Genomic DNA, 12,005 nt, shown 5'->3' on the forward strand with positions numbered 1-12,005 from the left:
CCCGCAGACATGCACAGTTAAGCTATCAACCCCGCCCAGGCGCCGGAATCCGGGTTGCGGCTGCGCAAAAGGCAACCAAGAAAGGAGCATGCGCACGACTGACCGGATGAGCGTGCCCATCCCACCACCGGGCCAGTTGACGAACGGCGCATGCGCCCTGTGGAAGAGCGGTCGCTGAGTGATGAGCCCCCAGGAGTGATGGATGGAATTTTTGTTTTTCGGTAGGCTGGGCTTGAACTCACAACCCTGAGATCAAGACCTGCGCTGAGATCAAGAGGTCCACGCTTAAGCGACTGTGCCACCCAGGTGCCCCTGGATGAGTCTTTTAATAGAAAAACACGCGTGAAACAGTAGCAACACAACCTCTTGGCAATCCCGATGGCGCGCGGCTTCAGTTCTTCACCTTGGGAGGTGGCCTGTGAGAGGAAGGAGAGGGGGGATTCAGAGCTTGCCGCCATCCGGGGCACTCCTACCAAGTGCTGAGCCGCAGGGCTCTGTCTGGGTGGGCTGCCCGCCCCTGCTCACCTGTACACACCCACCACCACCGCGTGGTCTCTCTCATACGGCTCTAAGGTCAACTGCTCCTGGGGCTTCATGTTCTCCTGCTGCATCTTCTTCACTTCAGAGGCAAACACAGCCTCAGCAGACGCCGTGGAGTCAATGCAGTTGGCCTGCAGAAGAGAGAACTGGGAGCTTGCCGCAAGGCTTTGGGCTGTTGTCCCTGTTTTCTGCTCTTCAAATCACAGGTTATTTGTTTTCACTGCAAACTCGGTGAAACTCAGGTTTTGGAAATGTAGGGAAAGACTTCATTAGAGAAGTTTTCAGTTTGGTTTGGATTTGGAACAGGAAGACTTCAACAGAGACCTATTTATCTTAAAGCCAGTGTTTCAATTTTACACCCAGGGTTCCCCCCGCCCACTTCTTCTTTAACAATGTAATTATGCTGAGAATAGGGCGCCTGGGTGGCTCAGACGGTTAAGCGTCTGCCTTCGGCTCAGGTCATGATCGCAGGGTCCTGGGATCGAGTCCCGCATCGGGCTCCCTGCCGCTTGGGGAGCCTGCTTCTCCCTCTGCTTCTCTCTCTCTCTCTGTCTCTCATGAATAAATAAATAAAATCTTTAAAAAATAATAATAATAATGCTGAGAATACTAAAACAAATGTAGCAAAAGGCTAACAAATGGTGAATCTGGCTGAAAATCTTTATTTCAAAATAAAACGTTTTTTGAAATGCATCTAGCATTCATCTAAAATTTATTTTGTACCAGGCTTTATTCTAAACACTACTTATTGATAAATTTAATGCTTACATCAACACTAAAAGAGATACAACTAATATTTCTACTTGACAGGTGAAGAAACAAGCACACAGGTTAGGTAACTTGATGAGTCAGAGCAAGCTGGAATTCAAACTCAAATGGTCAACTCAGCGATCATGCACCTGACCACTACTGATCATTCTACTGCCTATTTAAAACCGAAGTCTTTTTAGTTATGTAGACATTTTTCATCATGTCCTATTTGACTAGGGGTGGGGGGGCAGGGATAGATAGGCTGGGAATAGACTGCCTGCATTAGGAGGATGGAGGCCCCCTTGTTTTTGACTAGCTGCTTGGCAGTTACAAAGAAAGTACTACCATCCCATCTTAGACTTCTCTAAGCCCCGCACCTTAATAGAAATCACAAAGTGTCCTCCGTTACGAAGGAAAGTGTGGGCATTCAGGGCTACAATCCGGGTCTGGTCTGGCTGGGCCACATCGGCAAAGATCACATCCACCATTGCTAGGGAGAAAGAAGTGGCAGTTACAAGCTGGATCCACCCCATCTTCCCAGCTCCTCCCATGAGGCCTGCGCCCCATCACCAGCAGGTTTCTGGCAGTCTTCCTGCTTCCAGTCTCCCTTCCCCCATTGATTCCCTCCCTCCACAGTGTCCCCAGGATGGGTCCAAAACCCAATCACACCATCCATTCATTCCTCTTGTAAACCATGATTGCCACCTACTCTGTGGCCAGCCCTGGGCCGGGTGTGGGGGACAGAGAGACGAGTCAGACCCGGACCCTGCCCTCGAGACGCTCCCAGGTCTGGGGGGAGACAGACACGTCATCAAAAAAAGCAAGTAAAGGTGAGCACTTACAGGCAAGAGTGTCTGTGGGATTGTCAAAGGAAAATAAGTTGGAGGACAAAAGGGTATGGTATGAATGCATGGGGAAAAAAAACAACTCAGAATCAGCAGCATGTGAAGTATTACTATTTTTAAGCCAGTGTGACTGAATAAAACAAACAAAAACATGGCATAATGAAAACTGACTTTTTTAAATTGGGAAAAGCAGACATGAAATTGCTCATACTGGTTACCTCTGAGGGTGGTTTATAAGGAATTCCAGTTTTACATTATACTTCCAAATTTTTTTTTTTTAAAACACAGTAATATTCATAATGGGCCCCTCTGGGCCAGACCACACTCAGTTTGTGCTTTCTGGGTTATGATCGCCCCAGATGATGAGGAGGAGGACCTCTGAAGGGGGCTGTTATACATAAGCCAGCGGCAGCATAAAAAGTACCATGTTTTAGAGGTAGGCAGGATGTATGGGAGCACCCAGGGAGAGGGGCAAGAGAGATCGAAGGAAAGGAGGTCCACCTCTCCGGGGTGCCAGACACCCAAGCTCCACGACCTCACCTGGCTCCCCTCACCCTCTTCCTTCCTACAGACTCAGGAGGCCTGCTCATCCACTGTGATTCCATTCCGATCAGGGCTCTGGCTACCTCTTCCAGGAAACCTGGAGTGGCCTGGCCTACACAACCAGAGCCAACCCCTAGACCCCTCACCGATGAGCATGCGGTATTTGTGTGGGTGCCGAGCATCCTCAATAACAGGAATAATGTTGGTCCTCTTCTTGGCCAAGTTAATGAGGTCACGGCCAGAGCGGTGGGAGAACTCAACTGCATAGACTAGACCGTCCTAAAAGAAATCAAGTAATAAAAACACCGATACCAGTTCTTAGATGGAACACCTACTTTGGGCCCAAACACTACATGAAGCATCCATTCAAATCCCCAAATCAAAACTCTTTCGTTTGACAACTATTGTTGCCAAGGGTTATTCAGTCCCTCTGCACTTGATCTGAGAGCCCAGTCCCCCAATACAGTCTTCAAACCAGGAAGCCAGGGCACAGCGATGAAGTCCTAACAGCTAAGAATACTTACAATGGGCCAGGCACTGCTCTAAGTACTTTACAGAAATTCACTCATTTCTCTTCACAGCAACCTGATTTTCCAGGGTGGTAAACGGAGGCTCAGAGAGTTTAAGTAACTTGCCAAAAGCCACCTCCCTGTTAAATGCCCACACCAGAGCCTGGGATTTGTAACCACTAAATGACACAGCCTACGGTCATGTGGAGGAGCTGGGGGTCCTGAAGTGAGATGTGTGGGGGCCCGCTAACCAGGGAGCCTGCACAGCGACACAGAAATGCAGGACCAGAAACTGACATCTGTTCTTTTCAGAGAAACCAGAAGACCAGATTTGGAGGCATACATTTTTAAAGAGGGCCACCAAATCCAACAGTCTCTACCCTAGGCCCCTCTAACTGCACTTACTCCAACACACCTATCCCTTCCCTCTAGACCAAGACCTCAGGAGTGAGACCAAATGAGGCTTTGGAGACCAGATGCTTGAAGCTGCTCCTTCTACCACAAGCACTCTGAAGGAAGGGCCTAGCCCCAAGCCACACGGTGCAGGGAAGCAGCCAGGGCCAATGACTGCAGGCTTGTTGAGAGGCAGCCTCTCCCTCCCTTCCACCTCACCACCTGCCCTTACTCGCCCCTCCCTCCCCTCCATCCACTCACCGGGCCTACGATGTCAGAGACGTGGGAGACAGTGGTGCCTGATGCAGCCCCAAGGTAGAGCACCTTGGCCCCTGGCTTGATATGGATCTGATCCACGCCGCCCAGGATTGCTGCTGCCAGCTTGGAGCGGAAGGGGTTCCAGGCACGGTACTCGATTTTGTCGTCTCCCTCCTGGGCCGGGAGAGATGGGGAGGGAAGTCAGTGCCAGGCTTTTCTGCTCGACCCCACGGCCCTTAGCCATAGGGCCCTGGGCGCTTGTTCATTGTTCAAGAAATGAACACAGGTGCACATTGGTGACCAGGACAGATGCAGTATCCGCCCTCTCATGGAGGTTACTGACCCAGGTGGAAGGGGCAGGGACAGACAATAAACACAGAGATAAAAGATCATGCCCGTTACCAGCAAGACCTGTGCGTTCATTCACCAAACATTCGCTGTGCAGCATATACTGTGGGTCAGACCCTATGCCAGGCACTAGGGATGCACAGTGAATGAGACCAAGACCCTTGTCCTCAGGGAGTAAGTATACACTGAACTAACACATGTGGTGCTGTGGCCAGTGACAGCTGCTAAGGCAAAGACCAAGGAAGGAGGACATGAAGTAGGGGGGATGGGCTGAGGAACATGGGAAAATGAGACAGGGTAGCCAGGGAAGAGCCCAGAAGGAGACATTTGCAGTAGACCCGAAGGAGGTGGGGGCCAAGCAAGTTACCTGGGGAAGGGCATTTGAGGCAGTAGGAAAGGCAGCAGAAAGCCCCATGCAGGAATGTGCTTGGCCATAAAGAAAATGACACAGGATAGTAGGGCAGAGTGTGGGCAGTGAGGGCCGCTTCTGACAGACTGGGTGGTGCAAGGTGGCCCTGTGAGAAAGGGAACGAGCCCCACACACAGCTGGGAGAGCAGTATGCAAGGCAGAGGGAAGAGCAAGGTCTCTATGGCTGGAAGATACTAGGTCAGGGGGTAGGGAGGGGGAGCTGGACTGTGCAGGGTCTCCTGGGCCACACTGAGGACCTGAAGGCAATGGGGATCTGACTTATGTATTATGTATTAAGATGACCCCCCCCGGCTGGCATGTGTAGGACACGTGGTGGGGTCAGGGAGACCAGACTGCTGGCTACCCTGTTAGCTGGGGCCCTGGTCTCACCGCAATTGAGACTCTCTTCTCTCCATAAACTGATTCTCCAGGGACCAGATTCTTGGTGACAAGTGCATCTTCCTTTCCTCGACAAATGAAGACACCTAAGCGAGGAGACCAGCACAGGGTGAAGACTCTGGGCTGCACCCCACCCCACCCCACCCTCAGCCGCTCCAGGCCCTCCTCACTCACCTTCATGCCGATGAGGTTCCACCATCACATTCTTCCCTGACTGGTTTCCTCTTTTCCCTCCCCGACCACGACCCCGGTTGCCACCAGACTGGAAACCTCCACCTACAAGGCAGAGAGGCAGTGAGAGAGGGAGATCCCATGATCTCTTCCCTCCCCGAGCCCGAAGCCCAGGCAAAGCCTCCTGATCATTTCCCCCCACCCCTCAACGTCACTCACCACCTCGTCCTCCTCCTCCTCCTCGGCCTCGGCCCCTAAAGCCGCCACCACGACCTCTGCCCCCGCCAAAGCCTCCTCGGCCTCCACCACGACCACCACGGTCACCAAAGCCCCCTCGGCCACCGAAGCCGCCCCCACGGGGGCTGAAACCTGTAGCGGCCACAGAAAGGGGAATCAGAGCAATGAGGTTTGAGAAGTCATGTCTCAAAGTCACACCGGGCGGTGTCCACAATATCCACAACAGCAGAAAAATCAGGACTAACCCAGACGTCCGTCAGCAGCATGGGCAGAATAAGCAACAATGACAAGGATCTACAGTTACATACAACAGGTAAACAGATCCTAGAGTCATAATGTTAAGTGCAAAAGCAAGTTGAAGAAAACCACATCCAACACAGTATCTTTTATAAAGTTCAGCAACAACTGAAATTAAACAATGTCATGCTGTAACCCACCTGCCACGCCCCCCCCCCCCCCCCCCCGGAAGAGGCAAGGGGATGATAATGCAAAACTCACAACACTGGGGATTTGGGTCGGGGGGGGGGGGGGGGGGGGGGGCTGGAAATACCTAAGTAGATGTAGGTTACTGGCAACGTTCTGCTTTTGTTGGTCAGACAGCAGATTTGCAGAATCCACTCTATTTTCAGTGTTAGTGTGAAGAGGCGAAAACACCACGTGTATGTGCACATCATGGCAGTAGGGTCCCCCAGACCCTGGGAACATTTCCATGCCCTCCCACTCCTGAACTTGGGTCTGGAAGCAAAGGGCCAACCCACAAACAGAGGAGAGGTGGGCATGATGTCTTTCCTGCTACCCGATCTCCCTGCTCGCAAACTTGCAGAAGTCTCTCCTAGCTCAGGGAGGAAAAAAACAAGAATGAAAAATCGAACTGACCTTTATGGATGAGTGACTGTGCATAAGCCATTTAGGGCTTGTCAATGGGACTGAAAGTTGAAGGGAAAAAAAAAAGATTCAAGGAGACTTGATTTTCATCACCTCAGGTCACGGCAAACCTGTTCACTGAGCACGTAACAATGGTGGAAGGAGATGGAATTCTGATGCCAACAGATTCAGTATCTGACTTTTCTGTACCAGTGTCCTAAGCTCCGCAGTACTTTCAGCAAATCACGAGTTATAAAACAATAGTGTGAAAATTAGTGATGCCTTAAAATGATCTCACATGATGTCAACTATTCAATAGTAAACTTGCCAGAGTTTTTTTGTTTGTTTGTTTTTAAAGATTTTATTTATTTAGAGACAGCGAGAGAGGGAACACAAGCAGGGGGAGTGGGAGAGGGAGAAGCAGGCAGTATGCAAGGCAGAGGGAACCTACGTCCCTACGTCGAGCAGGGAGCCCGATGCGGGGCTCGATTCCAGGACCCTGGGACCATGACCTGAGCCGAAGGCAGACGCTTAATGACTAAGCCACCCAGGCGCCCCCAGAGTTATTGTAAAGGTGCGTTACTATATTCACGCGTTATGAAAGCTTCACGCATTGTAATGGCGTTAAAGATGAAAATGTAGGGGCGCCTGGGTGGCTCAGTCGGTTAAGTGGCTGTCTTCAGCTTGGGTCATGATCTTGGGGTCCTGAGATCAAGCCCTGTATCAGGCTCCGTGCTTGGAGGGGAGTCTGCTTCTCCCTCTGCCTCTGTTCCTAACCACCCCCCCAGCTCTTGTGCACTCTCTCAAATAAATAAAATCTTTAAAAAAATTTTTTTAAACAATAAAAATGTAGAACTTTTCACCGTTATTACTAATTTAAGTGTTATAAATTAAGTTTCAGAACTCCTGAAGAGCTGTCTACCTTAACTCCCTTACTCCCTCTACAGTCTCCTGTCCACACGGCAGCTAGTGATTGACCTTTTCCAAACCACAAAATTGGATCTCTTCATCCCCCTGCCTAAATCCCTTCAATGGTTTTCCATCACATTGAAAATGCAACCAAAACTCCTTTCTCTGGCTTCCAAAGCTCGAAATCAGTGGATCTCACCTTTGACTAATCCCTAGAGCCCAAGCATAAGGCTCTTTAAAGTTGCCCAGGCGAGGGTGCCTGGGTGGCTCAGTTGGTTAGGCGACTGCCTTCGGCTCAGGTCACGATCCTGGAGTCCCAGGATCGAGTCCCGCATCGGGCTCCCTGCTCGGCAGGGAGTCTGCTTCTCTCTCTGAGCCTCCCTCCTCTCATGCTCTCTATCTCTCTCAAATAAATAAATTAAAAAAAAAAAAATCTTAAAAAAAAAAATAAAGTTGCCCAGGCGATTCTAAATGTGCAGCCTGAAGTAAGAACCACCATCACACGGCTCTGGCTTCCGCTGACTTTTATGACCTCACTCTTTCTATGTCAGGCCTCATGCTCTTCCTCCTCAAACTCCTTCTCCAGCTTCTAAACCTTTTTATACCTGCTGTTCCCACTGCCTGGCTTGAGACATTTGCTGGGCTCACCCACTTCCTCACCGCACTTAGGTCTTGGATGAAACGATCCTTCTTCAGAAGGGCCTTTGGGCTCCCTACCCTTTACCTGGCTTTCTTGTTTTTTCCTATCAATCATCACACGTGGCACTTTTTTATTTTATTACTGCCTGATTCCGGCACCAGATTCAAGGCCCCAAGGGACTGGGATGTGGGGTTGTTTTTTTTTTTTTTTTTTAGTTTTTAAAGATTTTGTTTATTTATTTGACAGAGACAGACAGAGCGAGAGAGGGAACACAGCAGGGGGAGCGGGAGAGGGAGAAGCAGGCCTCCCGGCAAGCAGGGAACCCAATGCGGGGCTCAATCCCCCGGGATCATGACCTGAGCTGAAGGCAGACACTTAACGACTGAGCCACCCAGGCGCCCCAGGGACCGGATGTTTGAATCGTTTTGGTCACACTGCATCCCCAGCACCATGCACAACACTCGGCACAAGTGTGGGCTCAATAAATATTAAGTGAGCTGAGCTGTCTGCTGATGACTTAAACCCCTGGGTTCTGCCTCAGGGGGAAAAAAGCACCCTCTCTGTTCATTCAGGAAGCAGGTGATGACGTGGTGACCAGAGCCGTGGTCCCCTCCCCTCAAGCAGTTCATGCGTCCCATACAGGGTGATGGAGATGCCACTCCCGACCCTGGAGAGTAAGGAAGGTTCATGGGAATCTTGCAAAACTTTATCTGTAAGACAGAGATACGGTGATAACACAGTGCCCACCACACAGAGCTGGAAAGAATAAATGACTTAAGACACACAAAGCACTTCCCTCAACACACTTCCTGGCACACAGTTTGAATATGAGTATTAAAATGAGGGGAGGGAGAGTCCCCCTGCCCTCCCTCTTAGGGGAGACACCACTAGGCCTAAGAGACTCTCAACCAAGGCCTGATGGAACAGAGATCCGAGCAGTGTGGCCATGGCAGGGGGCACCGGGGACATGAGTGTAAACTTTCAGGCCCAGGTACTCAAAACATATCTTAATTCACTTCAGGTCCTGGGGAGCTTACAACAATGTACTAAAAGTACCCACTCCTCAGGGAAACTACATATTCACACACACTTTTCCAGAAGTTTTGGGAGGAGGTTCCACGGACTCCCTGGTTTAAACCCTGCTCTCCTCCCACAGTCTTCCCCATCTCAAAAACTGGACACTCTATCCTTCCGGTTACACAAGCCCAAACCCTGAGGGATCCTTGACCCCTCTCTTATACCCACATACAAGCTGCTGGCTGCTGGCTCTATCTTCAAAATACATTTCCAAACCATGACAATGTGTCAGGCGGGTCCACTGCTACCACCCTGGTCCAAGCCACGTCACCTCCTCCCAGATCACGGCAACAAGCTTCCCACTGATGCACCTGCTTCCACTTCTGCTCCCCTGAAGTCCTTTACACACACAAGCCAGAAGGATCCTTTAAATGCATCCATCAGGGGCGCCTGCATGGCTCAGTCCTTGGGCGTCTGCCTTCCGCTCAGGTCATGATCCCAGGGTCCTGGGATCGAGCCCTGCATTGGGCTCCCTGCTCTGCAGGAAGCCTGCTTCTCCCTCTCCCACTCCCCCTGCTTGTGTTCCTGCTCTTGCTCTCTCTCTCTTTCTGTCAAATAAATAAAATCTTTGAAAAAAATATTAAAAAATAAAAAAAATAAATGCATCCATCAGACTCCATCATGTACCTGCTCACAATCTCCCCAAGGCTGCTTCTCTCAGACTCAAATCCTTAGGGGAGGGGCGCCTGGGTGGCTCAGTTGGGTTAAGCAACTGCCTTCGGCTCAGGTCATGATCCTGGAGTCCCAGGATCGAGTCCCACATCAGGCTCCCTGCTCAGCAGGGAGTCTGCTTCTCCCTCTGACCCTCCTCCCTCTCATGCTTTCTGTCTCTCATTCTCTCTCTCGCAAAAAAAAAAAAAAAAAAAATCCGTAGGGGAGAACGGACTCTTTTAACAACTTCTGCAACTTTATATCCTAATACAATGAGGGAAGGGTTGGGAGGAAGGTGTATCCTCCATTTCTGGGGGAATCAGACTATAGGGTGCCTGCAGGCATGCCGGGGTCTGATGGAGATACACAGTCCAGCACCAGCCCCCCCCCCCCCCCCGCCCATTTCAACAGATCTCCAAATGCTGAAGAAAAAGGGAGTTTGGGAGGGGATACGTAGATCCACAAACCCAGTCCCCCCCAACCAGATGACCCCATCTCTCCACACATGGAGGGAAAAGAAAACGGAAGAAAAACGAAGACCTGCACTAAGAAACAGACCTTACGGGTCATAGTGGGAAGATTTCCCCAAACGATAGCGGAGCAAGTTGTGGGGAGAGGCACGACCTGATGGCCTGATTTAGAAAGACCTGAGACATCAGGGAGAAAGACCCTAATTTTGTTCCTCTTGAGAAGAACCATAAAGCTAACAATTAGAGACAATACTACTATGTTAAGCCCTGTGCTATTTTTCCCCCCAGCTTTCTTGAGATACAACTGACACTTAACATCGTGTAAGGCTACTGTTGATTTGTACACTTACATACTGCAAAAAGATTACCACAATATACTATTTTTTCTTAACATGATCTTGCTAAATTATAACCGGGAGCCATTTTACTGATGAGAAAACAGACTCAGAGGGTAAAGCCACTTGCCCAAGGTCACACAGTAGCTTAAGTAGCAAAGCTAGTACTGAAACTTTGAACCAAGACCTTTCTGAGGTCAAAGCCAGGACTCTCATCAATCTGCCACGAGGGAGGTGGGGTGGCTTCATCAGAATCTCGGGGAAAATCAAATGAATAAAATCACTCATGTCCTGTGACTATCTCCCTCCCCCACCCCATGCTAAGCCTATCTTGGGCTTGTGAAGGTTCATCTCACCGCGACTTGAGAATCACGATCACTCAAACCTCAGAGACCCGCCTCTCCGGAGAGTAGAGAGCGGGAAAGTGGGACAGAGAAGGCCACACACTGTCAAACCGGGAGTCCTCATTCACTTGGGCCCTCTCTGAGAAGCCTGGTCTGGGAGCTGAGGGGACGGTCATTGCGGCAGTGATACGGGAGGCAAACGAGGGTCCTCTCCGACCCCAAACAGGGACTCTTCACCTGTGAACCAGGACATTATCCCCAAATCCCACAGCCTGAGATCCAAGCCCCCAGATGCCTGGATCCAGACTCTGGGTCAGTGTTCCCGACTGCCAACCCCAGCCCAATAACCAAGACCCCTAATGACGGTCTCAATGAGATGAATCCTAGTTCAGGAACCCCCATTCCAGGCCCAAGACCCTCGACTCACGACCGTAACCCCCGAAGCCGGCCACAGACCTCCAGACCAGGAACCCGAACCCCGGGCTCAGCATCCATCACAGGGCGGAACCGAGCCCCTCTTTCCACAGGAGACCCGAACCAGGACGCCGACCCCACAAGGGACCGGATCCCCGGCCCCTAGGCCCCGCCCCTCCGACTCCGGTCTGGCACCCCGATTCCCGACGGGCCCAGTCCCCGACCCCGGACCCCAACCCCGGCCTGCACCTGGCTTCATGGTGAGAGCTCAGCTCCCCGGCTCAGGACTCTGCGGCGTCCCAGACTACACGAGCCCTGTGCTTTCGCACGTGGAAAGGAGCGCACGCGCGGCGACGTACGGCGCGTGACGCAACTTCGCAACCCCGCCCCTCGGAGCCGCGGCTGCGGCCGCGGCCGGGCGCGCGCGCTGTAAGCTGGGCTTCGCAGGCCTCTCGGGGCACCGCCCCCCTCGGTCGCTTTGGTGTTGTCTTTACGCGCTGCTCGCGCCGCGGTCGCTATGGTGATCGCGCTTCCCGCTGCCTCTTAACTGGGTGCAAGCCTCCCGGTAATCAGGGCTCATCAGCAGGCCTTCGCACGCCCTGTGCCCTCTTCCCGTCTTCTCTATTTCTTTTTTCTTTTTCTTTTTCTTTCTTTCTTTCTTTCTTTCTTTCTTTCTTTCTTTCTTTCTTTCTTTCTTTCTTTCTTTCTTTCTTTCTTTCTTTCTTTCTTTCTTTCTTTTCTTTCTTTTCTTTCTTTCTTTCTTTCTTTTTTAAAGATTTTATTTATTTACTTGACAGAGAAAGCACAAGCAGGGGGGAGCGGCAGAGGGAGAAGGAGAAGCAGGCTCCCGGCTGAGCAGGGAGCCCGATGTGGGGCTTGGTCCCAGGACCCTGGGATCA

The 12,005-nt window shown here is 51.1% G+C and overlaps 1 protein-coding gene across 1 annotated transcript; it reads right to left on the reverse strand.

The window, feature by feature from the left end:
* Positions 1-291: 291 nt before the first annotated feature.
* FBL (fibrillarin) lies at positions 292-11,498 on the reverse strand. Its single transcript, XM_064581201.1, has 9 exons — positions 11,356-11,498; positions 5,385-5,534; positions 5,169-5,270; positions 4,986-5,080; positions 3,842-4,012; positions 2,825-2,957; positions 1,668-1,780; positions 526-671; positions 292-416 (listed from the first exon to the last, which is right to left on the reverse strand). Exons 1-9 carry the CDS (start codon positions 11,363-11,365, stop codon positions 392-394), a joined length of 945 nt encoding a protein of 314 aa, XP_064437271.1. The 5' UTR covers positions 11,366-11,498; the 3' UTR covers positions 292-391.
* Between the last annotated feature and the right edge of the window lie 507 nt (positions 11,499-12,005).

Source organism: Mirounga angustirostris, unplaced genomic scaffold, assembly GCF_029215605.1.
Source record: "Mirounga angustirostris isolate CCGP_5_RB_7025 unplaced genomic scaffold, mMirAng1.0.hap1 SCAF_16, whole genome shotgun sequence".
In the NCBI taxonomy this organism is placed as follows: Eukaryota; Metazoa; Chordata; class Mammalia; order Carnivora; family Phocidae; genus Mirounga; species Mirounga angustirostris.